The 17,184-nt window shown below is 43.5% G+C and overlaps 1 protein-coding gene across 1 annotated transcript; it reads left to right on the top strand.

Moving 5' to 3' along the window:
- The first annotated feature begins 9,481 nt into the window (after positions 1 to 9,481).
- On the top strand, positions 9,482 to 15,573 carry myclb (MYCL proto-oncogene, bHLH transcription factor b). Its single transcript, XM_024263748.2, has 3 exons — positions 9,482 to 9,708; positions 10,162 to 10,799; positions 14,605 to 15,573. Exons 1-3 carry the CDS (start codon positions 9,671 to 9,673, stop codon positions 15,378 to 15,380), a joined length of 1,452 nt encoding a protein of 483 aa, XP_024119516.1. The 5' UTR covers positions 9,482 to 9,670; the 3' UTR covers positions 15,381 to 15,573.
- The last annotated feature ends 1,611 nt before the right edge of the window (positions 15,574 to 17,184 follow it).

Raw genomic sequence — 17,184 nt, 5'->3', positions numbered from 1 at the left:
ACTAGACTTTGAAAATCAGGACACCCTCGGCAGGAGATCAACGATCAACTTTGTAGTCGTTTCAGGCGACCTCCGGCCGTGTGTTTGGACACTCGGGTAAAGAGAGAGGCAGCTCTGTCCACTGATCACTACCTGGGAACGTCTGGCTGAGCCCTCCATCAGGGAGGTCTTTAACTCCCACATCCATTCATTTTGAAGAATTTTAAATGAGGACAGGAATCACATTTGGTCAAAAATGTTCAATAGCTCTAAAGATGTTAAAGCTAAAGTCACTAAATGTTATCACATGACTAATTATCACTTGTATAACAAGAAAATTGTTATTTTTTTCCAGTTTATGTTCGCTCTATTTTTACTTGTTTATTAAAGTTATTACTTCACAGAAGTGTTTTATTTAAGTTTTCAATGATAAAAGAAGGTTAAGGAAATATAATGAAATATAAATCTATTCAATTTGCTCATGTTTTAAATGTCTTATAAAAGTATCGGATCGGGACTCGGTATCGGCAGATACACAAAATCAAATGACTCGGAATCGGATCGGGCCCAAATAAACCAGATTGAGACACCCCTAATTCAAGCATCTCTCTGGATTCATCTAAAACTCCACTCTATGAGCACCAGCCCCTCCAAACCTATAAAAGCGAGCGGGTCCTCACCAGCTGATGTCCTAAATTGAGAACAGCCCCTTCCAGGAAGAGTCTGCGCTGCACCGCCCCCAGGCTAACACAGACTTTCTCCCCGAAGCTAGTGGTGATCGGCTTAACGCTCTGATTTTATATGCACAGTAATATCCATATTTGCACAAGTTCAGATGTTTGTTTTGTGTGTGAAACGAAGACACACTGCTGAGTCCGGCTCTAGGATGACGTCATGAAATGAACATGGAGCGAAAGGCGGAGCCTCAGAAATCGAATTTTCCTACCTTACTGTAGGAAGAGTTCATGAAAATAACTAATATTTCATATAAAATGCATTCTTTAATCTGCCAAAGGCATTGTGGTCATATATATGGACGAAGTTTACTCTTAAAAGTTTAAAGTCCCATTCCGATGAAAAAAAAAACATATTGATCACAGAAATGTCAATAAACATTGGAGAATTAGCTAAAAGAGTCTTTGGTGAACTGGAAGGAGAAAGAATCAGGATTTTGGAGGAAGTTCTGTCCATGAAGATCTTCACTTCCTCGTCCAGCTGACATCCGGATCAGAACCATACGGCTGGACATTACCCAGATTGATGGATGTTTTTATGTAGCAGCGGTGAAGATTTATGCAGAACTATCAAAATCAGACAGGGGGATCAGGGGCGGAGCTCCAAAAGCCACGCCCCCTCAGAGGAGATTTTGGAAACAAAAGCTTCAGATCAACATGAAAAATTTACTTTTTAAGACATTTAGGTTTTGGGATTTTGGTTAAAAACTTCATAATCCTAATTAATATAGTACTGGGAAGGTTTTTTTTAAATAGTCAAGATTTCTATCTTTCAATCTCTTATCTGGACTATAAGGAGTCTGTTTGATTGGAATTTTAAAAAGAGCAGCTTTAAATATTCATTCTGAGTCTCCTCAGTGATGGATGAGAGGCGGAGCATCCTCCCCTGACTGGAAAATCCAAACAAGAACTACAGTTTAGCATTTATTTTTACTCCCTCTTACAACAAGGCGTGTTGATTTGTACTTCAGGTGTCCATCAGGTTTCCATGACGATCCACATATAACCACATCTGCGCAGCAGCAACAGCTGTGTGTAATCAAATGAGGCATCGATTTTTGTCTAATGACAGCACAGCTAATGATTAGCAGCTACAGAAAAAGCATCAAGGTGGCAAGAAATCCATTTAGCTTCCTGACAGTGCAGCAAAAAAACGGGAATGGAATCCACCCAGAGACCCAGGTGGAGCCAGCGGCCTCGGCCCGTCTTCATGAGCTATGCACGGCCGTCAGCACCGGTTGACAAGCAGCTGATGCTATTCTTCTGTCTTCTGTGACTTTTAATGCAGAAATCCATTGTGGAGGAGCAGGCTGTAAGCACAGACGGTACCCCGGAGAGAAGAGCTTTGGAGAGAGTGTGAAAACAGAGGGATATTAATATATGCATGTGTGTTTCAGAAACCACGGCACGAACGAGGGGAAAGATGCTGGAAAGGAATGCATGAGAGAATGGCTGAAAGAATGAGGGAGAAATGAAACAAATGAGAGATGGAGATTCCTGGGGAAGTGAAGCAATTTCACAGAAACACACTTGAAGAAATGATGCAATTACATAACCGATAGTTGGCGAGGAAGCGCTTCAGAGCGCCACTCACATGAGGTCCAGATGACAGAAAAACAGGCAGACTCTCACAAACATAAGCTGACAACTGAAACGATGACTTCCTGTCCCCGCATGACCAAAAAATGGAGCTGCCTGAAGTTATTCATCTGATTTAAAGAACACTGTTTGGCTCCACGCAGAGCAGGTGAACAGGTGTCTCAGTCTGAGGCAGATTCCTGGAGTTTTAGGTCTTCATGAGCTTTCTCATTCTCCTCACCAGTGAAACTGCAGATTTGATCCTAAAGATTTCAACATTTCATTAAATAAAAGCCGTCACTCATAGAAAACAGTTTATTTTCAGCTCCAATGAAATAAAGTCGATTCATTTCGCTTTTTTTTTGCAATATGGATGCTGCCATGTTGGAACCAGAACTCATCAGTAACCACTGATTGGTCCAAGTCGGTCTGAGTCAACATTTCTCACCAGTCAGGAGTGAGCTTCTCTCACTGAGAGCAGACATTAAGAGAAATAAAACAAACAAAACACAAGAACTCTGGCTAGTTCAATGCATCTATAGCAGGGGTGTCAAACTCAAACTCCAAAACACACCTGAGGTCATGGGCTGAACAGGATAACATTTTATTGAACACCCTAAAACTGCATTTTAAAGTTTAAAAACATAACTTTTTAACATAATTATGAACTAGAAATATAGCATTACCTGTGATAATACTAGTGTGAATGCCTCTGAAGATGCTAGTGCTGATAGCTGAAGATGCTGAAATTGATAGCTGAAAACTCTGAAGCTGATAGTCAGCAACAAGATTAGCTGAATGCCAAATTAGCCTTAAACAACAACAACAACAAAAAACCTAGGATATCCAAAACAGCTACCATTTAGCTGAGATATTTGCTAAACTCCAAAAAAGCCTAAATTAAAAAAAAAAGCCTAAAATAGCCGAAACAGCTAGCATGTAGCTGAAATATTACCTAAACTCCAAAATAGTGTAAAAAATTTTAGTAAATTCCAAAACAGTCCAAAAAGCTGCAGAATGACAATTTTAAAAACTTTAAAACTGTAACTTTTTAACATAGCTATGAATAATAAAAAGGCAGGAATATTATTCCAGAATAAATCAACTTATACATTAAATTACTTTCAATATTTTACTCCACATAAAATATATTTTGTCAAAATTCTACAAGTTAGAAATAAACGCAAGATAACATCGGGTCATTATAACAGTAAAATAAAGTGATCTGGAGGGCCGGATCCGGCCCCCGGGCCTTGACTTTGACACATGTGCCTTTTAGGATTTTTTTAAGTATGAATACATGATTGTTTTGTTTTTAACCAGTTTTTTAGAACTGTTATGAATCTTTCGTAGTGCAGCTGCCAGTGTATTCCAGAGTTTGGTGCCTCTGATGGAGACCACCATTTTACTGAATTTGGTCCTGCGTCCTGTACCTCACAGTCTCCTAGTTAAAGCTCTGGTGTGAATCCCTACATCAGTTTTTCTATAAAGGAAACTCCTTAAAGGATTTAGGGCAGTAGTATTGTAGTTGGAACACACCCTCCGGCCCCCCCTTCTTGAAAAGGGGAACCACCACCCCAGTCTGCCAGTCCAGAGGTACGGTTCCTGTCTGCCAATGCTGCAGAGACGTGTCCACGAAGACACTCCTACAACATCCAGAGACTTGAGGTACTCAGGGCGAACCTCATCCACCCCTGGAGCCTTGCCAACGAGGAGCTCTTTGACTACCTCAGTGATCTCGAGAGGCGTGTCAGCAGGGTTGAGGAGATCTTCATAGTATTACCTCCACTGCCCAACAAGAGGTCAGCAGATCCCCACCTGCACTGAAAACGGTGCCTGCAGAAAACTGCTTTCCCCTCCTGAGGTGCCGGATGGTTTGCCAGAATCTCTAGGCCAACCGATAGTCCTTCTCCATGGCCTCACCAAACTCCTCCCAGGACCGAGTTTTTGCCTCCATAACAGCCCGGGCCGCAGCTCGCTTATGTTTGTACCAAATGACTAACTGCAGTTCCTCAAATGACCACTGGAGGTTGAAGGAAAAATTTCCACATTAAAATTTCAACTTAAAAGTAAAGTCATTTATACTTTTGAAAAACTTTTATTTTCTACTCATGAGAACTTCTGTGATGATGATGGAAACCCCAAAAAACGACTATTTAAAGCATTTAAGACATTGACTTGAGTGAATGGAGTCATCTCAAACACCGTTGGAGGGGAACCACATGACCCATGACCACAATCATTGGCCTAAAAAATTGGAGGAGCCAAAACCTGACTGCTGTAAGGATGGGGATTTCTTTGATTTTATTTTGAAGGATTCAAGAATCTGTCAGAGCATCTGTGCCTCATTACATTGTGGTGTCTCTGCTCTGCATTCTGTCGCCCGTCAGCTGCAGTGACAGATGTTCCTGCAGGTCTGATCCTGAAGCCAAACCAGCAGAAATGAGGGATTATGGGAGGTGTGAAGAGAGGATGAGACCAAGAATGTTCACAGAACATTAAAGAGCACACAAGATGTTTGTCTCAACTAACTTCTGATGGTACCATGCACTCTGTAGAGCCACAGCAAGCAAAGAAAAGTCTGATTTTTAGGTTGAATTGGTGAAGATCCAGTTTCTCACTTGGAACTCAATGGTCAGCAGGGATCAGGATGGGTGGATGTAAGACCATAAAAGTGTGGTAAACTGTGTTAAAGTGTGCGCTCAGCTCCTGTCTCTGTAAGTTTGAACAGGAAGTCAACACTGTCCTGGGGTGGGAGCTGCCCCCCCAGTTCACTTGTGATGGACGCAGATGCTGCAGACACTCGATGCCCTGAGACGAGGCGGAGGAGCCTGGAGGATAGGCTGGTGTTGGGGGTGCAGGAATGTCTCCTCTGCCCTTGACTCCCAGCTGTTCTACTTTTTATTTATGTCACAGACTTTTCTTGGTTTAAATACTTCTGCTTTAACGCTGAACTTTACCAAGTTTCACATAAAAACAAATGAAATCGTTTACAGTTTGAAACCATTTCAGTCCAACTCTACTGTAAACTCTTTTACATTCAAGCTTATTAATTCTGCCTTTTCACAAATAGGTTTTTAGAACTTGTTACTTTTTAAATCATGATGATGTTTCTCTAACTCCTTAACACACTGGTCTGATGTTATCTTGCTCTTATTTCTAACTTGTATAATTTGACAAAATATATTTTTATGGAGAGTAAAATATTGAAAGTTATTTAAGGTTTAAGTTGGTTTATTCTGGAATAATATTCCTGCCTTTTTATTATTCATAATTATGTTAAAAAGTTACAGTTGAAAAGTTAAAAAAATGGCATTCTACTAGTTTTTTTAGACTACTTTGGCATCTACTAAGATTTCTTGACTATTTTGAAGTTTAGCTATTTTTTAAGCTACATGCTAACTGTTTTGGCATTAAAATTTTTTATACTAATTTGGCATTTAGCTCATATTTTAGCTGGCTATCAGCTTCAGTGTTTTCAGCTATTAATTTCAACATCTTCATCGGCCAAATTCATCTTACAGCATTCACACTAGAATTATCACAGGTAATGCTATATATGTAGTTTATAATTATGCTAAAATGTAATAGTTGTAAAGTTTTAAAAACGTAGTTTTAGATTGTTCAATAAATGTTTATCCGGTTTGACCCGCGACCTAAGATGTGTTTCAGATTTTGCCCCCTTGTGTGACTGAGTTTGAAATCGCTGCCTTAACAGGTACATTGATTGTACTTCTCTCAAGGGCGGGGTCTTAAGTGGCTACAACAGGGGTGTCCAAAGTCAGTGAGATGAAGGACTTTTGCACAGACTTTAGCTTCCATCAGGGAAAGGTTTTGTACCAATGATCCTCCACTCCTCCATAATACTGATGTACTTTCCGCACCATATTATAAGGTTCAAAAACGAAAGAAAGAAGCAAAACAGTGAGTTTAGTTCAACTTTTTTCCACTGTTTAACAAACCACTCTTATTATTTGTAATCAGTCTTCTCCCAAAAAACATCCTTGGTGTTTAAATTAAACATCTGCATAATTCCATCATCAAACATGACGATTCCCTCTCTCCCACTGATAAAATTGTTTTTACACCCGTCTTGAGACAACTTCAGACTATGACAGTACAGAATAAACAGACATTTTCTGATTGTAATTATCACAGTTCTCAGAGTCAGTGAATGCACCGGGACTGAAGTTACCACCCTCATCGATTTGATTGGTCCTTCATGTTAGCCCCACCCCAACGCGCCACAACGGGGCCAAAAGTTTTTAAATTAAAATTTTCTGATTCAAAAAAAAAAAAAAAAGATCTCAAATTTAAAAATTTTAGTTTTGAAACCTAAAAACAGAACATTTGAAGCTGAAAATAATTATGCTTATTTTAGAACAGCAATCAGTTCTGAATATTATTATTTTTTTGTTGGCTGAACATCAATATTTTTTCAAAAGGTTTTTAATATTTATGGCCCTGATTTGGCTCCATACAGAACGGGCAGAGCAGGAAGCTTGTAGCCCGCCTCGCATATTTTTTTATGTTATATATAAGTTCTTTTTCAAATGGGATTATTTTCATCTACTCCTTATTTATTCACAATAATTAGAACAAAGAAATTCTCTTAAATCCAATATTAAGCTGAATTTGATGTTTTATACAGTATGTCCTCAAGAACATGTTAAAGCCCAATTTGGGGTTTTTAATGCAAGCTAGGTTCAGCAGACCATTTGTAAACATCTGCAGATGAACACAGTCATTTCAGGATTTGCATTTTCTTCAATCATATTTACACAACAGTTAAATGTAGGCTTTTATGTGGCAGTGCTCTTTCCTGCAGTCACAGGATTAAACCCACAGCCTGAACTCTGCTTTCCTCTGCAGAGGTTTCTTTGAGGGTCTGAAGGCGTTTGTTTCTGCTCGCTCACTTTGGATGATTACTTCAAAGAAAGGATGGAGATTAAGCATTTCAAAGTGAGAAACAAGGCAGCAGGTCGAGAAGAATGAGATGAAAGCTGTCGGAGCGAATGGCATCAGGACTGAAAGACTGAAAGTGATGGCGTCTCTCACGCTTCTGCAGGGAAACAGAGGATCCAGCTCTTTAGACCAGTGTTTCCCAACCCTGGTCCTCGGGGCACACTGTCCTGCATGTTTTCCATGTTGCCCTGCTAATGCACACCTGATTCAGCTCATCATCAGGCTCAGCAGAAGCCTGACAATGACGGTCATCAAACGCAGGTGTGTTTGAGCAGGGTTGGATCAAAAAAATGCCGGACAGTGTGCCTTGAGGACCAGGGTTGGGAAACACTGCTTTAGACTACTGGCTTCATGTGGGGTCAGAACTTTTTCTGATGGGGGGCAAAAACAGGGAGACAGGAAAGGTGTTGGGAGTTTGATGGCGAGGTGATGATGACTGACGAGGACTTCACGCCGTCTGAGGCTGAGGGAGAAACTTCAGAAGAAGAACAGAGAGGATGTTTCCCAATGATTTCTTCTTCTTCTTTTCTGCGGGGGGGGGGGTTGTAAAGATTTCTGACTCCCAAAGCAGGCACAAACCAGCTGCCTCATCTTGTAGAAAAGCAGGAGTCAGCAGTTGCTGTTGTTGAGATGGGATGCTCACGCGAGAGGCTGCAGACATGTAGCGTTGATGCTCCCACACGGGGGTGGGGGGGGGGGCACCATTACAAGGATATTAGTTACTTGGAGATGCATGGCTGAAACCAGATCCTGCATCCATATGTTCTGCTCCGACCGTGCTCATCTGAAAAATCCCCCCATCTTATTAGGTCCCTGAATGCAGCGCGGGGGGTTACTGTAATGCAGGATCATCACAGGAGCATCCTCCTGTTATCATGTGGACGTGCTGGTGTAAGGTTCAATCAATTCGTTGATGAATCGATCTGCATTCCAATGATCCAATTAGATCAGGAGTGTCAAACTCAATCACACAAGGGGTCAAAATCCAAAACACACCTTAGGTCACGGGACGAACAGGATAAACATTTATTGAACACTTTAAAACTACATTTTTATAACTTTAAAACTGTAACTTTTTAAAGTAATTATAAACTAAATATATACCACTACCTGTGATAAAGTTTGTGTAAATGCTGGAAGCTGAATTTGGCTGCTAAAGATGCTTGTGCTGATAGCTGAAAGTAGGGTGAAATATTAGCTAAAAACCAAAGTAGCCTAAAAACCTTTAGAAAAAACTTTTAAAAAAAGAATAACTTAGGTTAGCCAAAACAGCTAGCATGTAGCTCAAATATTAGCTAAACTCCTAAATCACCTAAACAATCTTAGTAAATGCTAAATAGTACAACAATCTAGCAGAATGACAATTTTTAAAACCTAAATACTGTAACTTTCTAACATGATTATGAATAATAAAGAGGCAGGAATATTATTCCAGAATAAATCAACTTAAACCTTAAATAACTTTCAATATTTTAGTCTCCATAAAAATATATTTTGTCAGAATTATACAAGTTATAAGTAACCACAAGATAACATCGGGCCGTTAATAAAATAAAATGATCTGGAGGGCCGGATAGAATTACCTGGAGGGCCGGATCTGGGCCTTGACTTTGACATGTGAACTAAATAAATCTAAAACATAATTTTAAATTGAGATAAATCAATTTTGGAAAATAACATTTGGTTTGATACATGGTAAGTTTATTTCATTATAGCGTAAAAACTTCCAATGTCAATCACAGCAGCAGAAACTGATCAACCATCAATCCAGTCTTTGAAGTGATCAAAGTCATGTGACCATACAGTGTTCTAGAATGTTCTAATAATGGTTATTCTGATGTGGAAAAACAACAACTCGATCAAACTAAAATGTCACTGGATTTGACATTCATGTTTGTTTGTTTGTTCACATATTTAATTGATTATCTTGAAAAATAGAATTATTTTGGAAAACTTCACCTGCACTGTTCACCAGGTATTTATCTCTGAGTCACACTGGAGGACATTTGGGATCAAGATGTCCTGATCCATTTGAGATCAGTGATCCAACCGGATCGTTCGGCATGAACAAAGATCAAAGGTGAGCTAAATCACAACCACAAATATCGAATTCTTGCTCAAATAAATCTCACACCCCAATGTCGAAGTCGTACTGCGCCTTTAAAAGGTGGGCGTGGTTCCGCTACTACGACCCGCCCCCCATGCATAAGTTACCACTCTCCTCCCCCCCGCGATCATACAGTGCAGCAGTCTGCAAAGAAAGTGAGCGCAGCCGGAGCCCGCCCCGCCCCGCGCCGCGAGCTTTTGGACCGACACCAGACGAACCCATCGACCTCCGCGGGCGTCCGCTCCCCGTAGGAGGAGGAGGCGCCGCGGGGAGCGCGCGGGGACGCGGCTGTGTTTGGACGCTTTGGATGTATGAGGACGCACGCGGGCTTCCCGCTCTCAGCAGGTGAAACTTGTGCTTTAATCTCCCATCTAGCGGCGTCGGTTCAGACAGGGAGGCGTGACGGGGATGGTGGAGGTGCATGTGCGTGCGTGTGTGTGGTTCAGGTGAAGCGCGCGTAAAGTTCGGGGGTTTTACGCAACACTCCGGTGTCGCGGCCCCAGTCTCTGCTCCAGTCATTAGTGCCTTTACCTGCGTCTGCTGTAGTCATGTAACACCCCCAGACCCCCCCCCCCTACAGCAGTTCGGGTCTCGGTACCAAAGCTGTTATGTAATAAAACTGCGTTGCGAAACTCCAACTTCTCAACTGGTGCAGTTTTTAAAAGTCTTCATCCAGAGAGGAACGCTCAGAACTTTATCCTGTTTCCTTAAATCAGCCTCTCCATCACTCATTAGGGGGGAGGGGGTGTTCGGATGCGGCTCGGTTCTGATTCAGCTGTTGATTGCTTCTCTCCACAGACAGAGGCAGCAGGGAGTGATCCACCCCGCCTCCCTGCAGCCCCCCATGCCCGGCCTCAGCTCCTCCGCGCCTCGTTATGACAGCTGGGACATGGACCACCTGGACCACTACCAGCACTATTTCTACGACGACCCCGACGAGGATTTCTTCAAGTCCACGGCGCCCAGCGAGGATATATGGAAGAAATTTGAGCTGGTGCCGACCCCGCCCATGTCCCCCATCCGGGCGTTGGAGGGGTCAGGCAAGGTCGGGCTCCTCCACCCGTCTCTGGGGGACAAGCTGGAGTGGGTGTCCCAGTTCTTGGGGCAGGAGGACGAGCAGCAGGCGGACCTGCCCTGCAAGCTGGCGGCCACCAGCGAGTCGGCGGGGAACCTGAGCTCCATCATCATCCAGGACTGCATGTGGAGCGGTTTCTCAGCTGGGCAGCAGCTGGAGCGCGTGGTCGGGGAGCGCTGCGCTCCCTGTCCTGGGACGGCTGCCAAAACCGCAGCTGTTTCCAGCGGGAAGGCGCAGGGTGCCCTCCCAGACGCCTCGGCGGCAGACTGTGTGGACCCGGCCGCCGTGCTCACGTTCCCCTTGAGTGGAGGATGCAGGAAGCCGGTGTCTTCTGGTTCAGAATCTCATTCGGACTCATCAGGTCAGTAACTGCTTAGGGAGGTGAAGACCTGCCTGCTCATGCCCTGGTGCTGCTGTGCAGACGGCCTCTTCTTCCCTTTGATGTTTGTGCTGGTCTGTGGTAGACGGCTGCGACTGCATTGTGCTGCATGCAACACATGCTTGAGCCGGAGCGACACACCCATGAAAACATCTGCTGCTTGGCGGGGCTCCAGCGGAGCAGCTGCTGGTCCTCCCGTCTGACTGGTGATAACAATATCCTCGGTGCTCCGGCTTTTACTCCAATAAGAAGTGCTCTTCTATGTCTGAACTCCACCCTGGGGGGGTGAGAAGGCAGGAAGGCGGCATGACCTCAGACCTCCTCCCAACTTTCCTCTGGATGTGATGGAGTCGGGCACGCGGGCTGGCATGTGATGCTGAGCTGGGAGCGTGCATAATGGTGCGTGGAATGTCACAAAGAGGACTTGTTGCTGCATTCCTCCGCTCAACAGGCTGTGGCGCCAATTGTGTCAGTGGGCGGATTTGGTCCGATCCAGCCGGGGGGAGTGAATGGACCGGGAATAGCTGATTCAGAGGTCGCTGGCTACGTTTAAGGCAGGGGAAGGCAACCTTTAACAGTAAAAGAGCCATTTGGGTTTGTTTTCTACTGATCAAAACCTAGAAGGAGCCGCATAGTCTTACTTTAAGGAAATTGGATTTGTATTAATGACTTATTTTTAAATAATGTGAATTATGTCTATTTTTTGTCACAAACAAAAGCAAAAATACAAATGAACCTAGCATCATCTCAGATAATATGTGCTTTTAACTCATAAAACATCAAGCTTTTTACAAAAGTTTTCTTTCCATATAAAATCTGTTCATTCTGGAGGTAGAGTTGATCAAACAAGACGTCTTCAGGTCAACAGGATGTTATCATCTATGTGAACCTCAGACATCAATTTATACATTTAACTAATTAATCTAACTTAAATAAATGCTAATGAAGTATTTTTTCCTTTAAAAAATTGCTCTTAATTATTTTGTTCTTTTTCTCCTCTTTGTCCTCAGCAGTCTTACACTGCTGGGTTTTGTTATTTTAGGTTGGATCTTGGTAGTCTTAGTTTTCAGACTTTGTTTCTTTGTTTTCTTAAGGTAGTTTTGTTAGGAGGAGCTGGTGACTCTGACGGTCATGTCTGGATCAGCAGTCTCCATGACTTATTTCATGATTGTCCAAGGATCCACAATGGAGAGATAAAGGAGAACATGTGGATCTGGAGCTGCAGGTTAGAGACCTCTGGTTTAAGGGAACATTTAAAGACCTACTCCAATAATTTTGGCGTTTTCAACATGTTCTTGTAGCATTTTTCTCATGATGGAAGACATTTATGAAGAAAATTCAGCTCAAATGTGCATTTCTGAGCTTTTCTTTATTCAAGTTGTTGTGAATCGGGTGCAAATGTTTTTTTTTAATTAAAAAATAACTTGTGATAATTTGTGACATAATCTGCTGGGCGGGGCTTCAAGATCCCTGCTCCGCTCCATTCTGATCATCCACCTGTAGACAAATAGATCCATGAACGTCTTTGTTTTCCTCGTCTGAGCTGAAATCTGGATCAGAACTAAACAGATGGATCGCTCCAACATTTACTCGCTGTTTTTGTCGCACAGCTAATGTGAGGGTGGGTTTGTGAGGGGCTGTAAGCTAGCAGGGAGAGTAAACGTATGAAAGTTGGGATGGAGGTGGGCTTACTTCTCACCAACAGCCCCGCCCACAACTCAGACGGGAAGTCCTGCTGATCTGCAGAAACTTTGTCTTCGGGGTTTCAGATGTCATCATAATTCAAGGACCACGGGGAACACTTTTACAAGAGGAGTGGGATTTTGGAGTTTTATCCCTGAACCAGACCTGCTTCAGGTGGTTTTCAGACAAAGTCGTCTGTATTTTTGAGAAATGAAGGTGGCGTTTTGATTAAGCCGTGACGTCCTGCGTGTAACATGTGTGGAGGGCACAGGAGACGTCTGTTTGGCCTGCAGGAATCGAGCCGCTGAGACTTTTCCTGGAGCGGTAAACTGAGCAGCAGATGGTTTTAAAAGCACGCTGAGCTAAACATTAGCCGGCTTGTTTTAACAAGCTGAAGAATGGGCTGTTATGCACTCGAGTGCTTCTTCACCCACCCCACCCACCCACCCCCACAGTCACTCTGCACACATGAATGAATGAATGAACAGAGGGAATTTCCACAACTGACGGAGCTGACCCAAAGCACTGGTGACGAGCTGTGAGTGTGTGACCAGCTAAATGAGGAGACTGCAAGTGAACCCTTGTGTGGTTTATTACAGTGTGAATCCAAGAGGATAATTCATTAGATTAAAGTGTGACCAAGCAGGACAGTTGGAGGCTGACTTCACTCTCAGCACAGATTGGAAAAATGCAAAAAAAAGGGGCGGGGCTAGGGGAGGCAGGCTGAGTTGAGGAGGTGTGGTTTGGATTATGGCTGCCGCAATTCGTCGACTAATCGACTATTAAAATAGTCGACGAGCAATTTAATAGTCGATTAGTTGTTACTTTATATTATATGGAGTCAGAGTGTAATAAAGTTGAACCGTATAATGGTATTCTGCTAGCTTTATGGACTCATTTTGTATTAAGGGTTTTTCAAGCTATTTTGGAGTTTAGCTCAAATTTCAGCTACAGTACATGCTAACTGCACTATATATCTAGTTTTTAGTTAGTTTAAAGCTGATGGTTAAGATGTGTGCTTTACATCCCCCTTGCCCATGACTCGATAAGTCGAGTAATCAGGAATAATAATCGTGATTAGTCAACTGTTAAAATATTCATTTGTGGCAGCTCTAATCTGGATGTGATTGACAGTAAGTATAGCTTGAGGTAACTAAACAGACAATTATCTTTTCATTATTGTCTTGATGAAAATAAAATAAATAAATAAAAATCACAAAGTTCAGGAGGCCCAAGCAGGCTGCTTCCCCATCCTGCAGCCACTCTTTGTCTGCCGGCCAGCCAGCTTTCCAAGGGCCGGTTTAGCTAGCAATCAAGCCCTGCCGTTCCTGGTGTAGCAGAGCGACCTCCACTGCTCTCGGCGTCAACATCGCAGAGAAAGCTCTGCAGCTCTCGGCGTCGAGGAGTGACCTCCACCATCTTTGGCATCAGCATTGCAGAGTGAGCTCCGTCGTTTTCAGCGTCGCGGGGTGAGCTCCAACACCCTCGCCACTTTCTGCATTGCTTCGAGAGCTCAAACGGTCGCGTGGTGAGCTTCAACTCTCGAGCATTCAAAGGTGGGCGGGGCTTTTATACTGGAGCTCAGAGCATGACGACATTTCTTGGAATATTTGACCAATCACAAAATTCAACTGCAATACCTCGTTTTAACATGTAGGGGGCAGCACATAGACAATTTTAGACTATAATTTCTGGAATTAAACAAGATTTTTTTTAATTGTCAAAACTTTGGCAAAGATGGCATTTTTAAAGCCCCATTTATAGAGGTCAACAGACAAAAGTTGATTTAGGGTTTGGTTACTCTCAAAAGACTAGAAGTTGCTTAACTGCCATCAGCTCCGTTGAACGAGTGCGGGGAGACAATGTTTTTCATTTTTGGGATAGCAGCCCTTGTAACTGCAGATTTCAGATTTCCTAGCCTCTGTGAACAGAGGATACAGGACTATCCCAGAATGGAAATACCTTCAGGGTATTTCTCTGAGTCTGGGGCTCTTTGATGGAGGAGGTGCTTTGGTTTGGGGAGGAAGGATGAGTGAACGGAGGAGGATCTCCAGGCTCCTGCTCTGAGCTCTTCTCTAATCCTGAAATCTTTTCACTCTTTCAGATGATGACGAGGACAAAGATGAGGATGAAGAGGAGATCGACGTGGTGACGGTGGAGCACAAGCAGCAGCATAAACCGCGGCGACTAGTAAACACTCGCAAACCAGTGACCATCACGGTGCGAGCTGACCCCCACGACCCCGGCATGAAGCGGTTCCACATCTCCATCCACCAGCAGCAGCACAACTACGCCGCCCCCTCCCCGGACACACTGACGGCTGCTTCTGAGCCGCCCAGGAAGAGAATCCGGCAGGATCCGCCGGTCTCGGTGACGCAGCCTCACCAAAACTCTCCGTACCACCAGCCGCGACATGGCCACGCCCCTTTGAACTTGGAGAGCAGAAGGTCTCAATTTTTAGGGGTGAGGTCAGAGTCTCCTAACCTCAGCGCCTCCTCTCCTACCTCCTCCACATGGCCTTCTTCTCCACCTTGCTCCTCTTCCTCATCACATCATCCTCACAGCTCTCCGTCAAAGACCCCCACTCACCTCTCCAGCCCCCAGTCCTCCGACTGCGAGGACACGGACAAGCGCAAGGCGCACAACTTCTTGGAGCGCAAGCGGCGGAACGACCTGCGCTCGCGCTTCCTTTCACTGCGGGACGAGATCCCGGGTCTGGCGGACTGCCCCAAGACCCCAAAGGTGGCCATCCTGACCCGGGCCACAGAGTACCTGCGGCAGCTGCACGCCAGCGAGCGGCTAAAGGCGCAGGAGCGCAAGCAGCTGAAAACGCGGCAGATGCAGCTGTTGCAGAGGCTGGCGCAGCTCAAACGGTCCTGAGCAGCGGGACCAGGTCCAGACCCGAGAAAACACTAACCTTCCCTTTGGGGCAATGGGTGTGGAATTCTATTGTTTTTGAGTCTACTTTGTGGTTTGCACATTAGCCTTGAGTGATGGACAAGCTGTCAGGACGGCATACTAGGCACTCCTGTCAATGTGTCCTTGGTCCCATATTAAAGGTTTGTTGAGCGGTTATGCTTCCCCCCTTGTGAAAACATTAAGATTGTTGTTTGCAGCAGCAAAGCCTGCTGGGAAAACGGCAGCGTTAATTGAATGAACTGCAGCAAACACTCCTTTAACTGCTGCTGTGTTCAGACTCCCCCTGTAGTGACGGGGCTGGTCGTCCATGTCTCTGCTGAAGTTGCCCCCATTCCTCCCAGTCTGCTCCCTCAAACTGAATCTAGTATCTCCACGCTTTGTCCTTCCTGCCCCGTTTCCAGGACGTCCTCCTCGTCTGTCCTCCGGTCCCTCAACACTCTGCAGACCTGAGACCTGGAGCCGAGCCGGCGTGTTTGCAAACTTCAACAGCCCTCTAGTTCAGCTTAAAGCTCTGTGCCTGCAGCGTCTCATCACCGAGTGTTTAATCATGGTTTGGATAGCAGCAACGCACTAGCTGCTTGGTTTTGTAGCATTCATTGCCATGCACTTAAGTTGATTTTGTTTTAACTAGGGCTGGGTTGATAAAATCCATTAATTGATTTGAAGCGATTTAAGCTTTATAGATCAATAATCAATTCTTAAAAATATAAATCAATTTAGCTCATAAAGCGAAAGTCTGCTAGCTTGATGATAACGTTTAATGGGATTTTCCATAGGACAGCTAATGCTAACGCTCGGTCGACCTAAACATACATTGCTGACTAAATGAACATCTTTATAACCTCAGACATGAATTTTCCAAACTATTTTAAGGAAATAGTTTTTAAAGTAAACATTTGTGGTTTAAAACATTGTTTTTTCCTCATACTATTTTCTTGTTTTGGAATAAGCTGTAATGCTATAGTGTGATCACCACCTAGTGGTCAAACTGAAACGTCCTCCAGGAGAAGCAGAACAATGTTTCCAATGTTAATGATCTGAACATTTTAGTTAGAACTTCTCCTTTAGAGAATCCATGTAACTCTGGATGATATTAACAATCTCATTATTTCACTGATACATTTACAGTATGTGATCTGGATCAGATTAATATAAATATATTCAAAACATGCAGTAGATTATTTATGTATTTCTAAATAAATGTGTTAACTCAACATTGAATTGATGAATAAAAAAAAAGTGGAATAGAATCAATCCAGGCTCTGGTGAATCGTTTCTGGATATTATAGTTGATACCCAGCCCTAGTTTTAACTAAACTTTTATTTATTTTTTTCACTCCATCTTTATGATTGTGCCATGGAGACCAGCCAAAGGGAGAATGTCTGCTCGGGTTTAATTTAACTCCACGTTTGACCGTATTTATTTTGTCTTTCAATGTGATGACATTTATTTTATTTTCATTTCAAGCCTTTTCCTGGTAGGTGTGTGTTGTGTATATCGCTCAGTAACTGTACAGTCCTGCTCGGAGCGGTCCGCCACACTCATTCCGGTTTTCGCTCAGCCCTGGGTCTCCACTGAGCCGTCCCGCTTTTCAAAGATGACTTCTATTTTTGTTATTCAAAAGACTGAAACAGAGTTGAAATGAAACACTTTGATCACACTTAGCCACTTTGTCAAGATCTTTACTTTTTTTTTTCTTTTTTTTTTGCAAAACTTTTCTTGTGTTTCTATGGAGTTCCTTTATTTCTATAAGCCAGAGTTGAC

Source organism: Oryzias melastigma, linkage group LG11, assembly GCF_002922805.2.
Source record: "Oryzias melastigma strain HK-1 linkage group LG11, ASM292280v2, whole genome shotgun sequence".
Lineage (NCBI taxonomy): Eukaryota > Metazoa > Chordata > Actinopteri > Beloniformes > Adrianichthyidae > Oryzias > Oryzias melastigma.
This window is presented reverse-complemented; position numbering and strand designations above follow the sequence as displayed.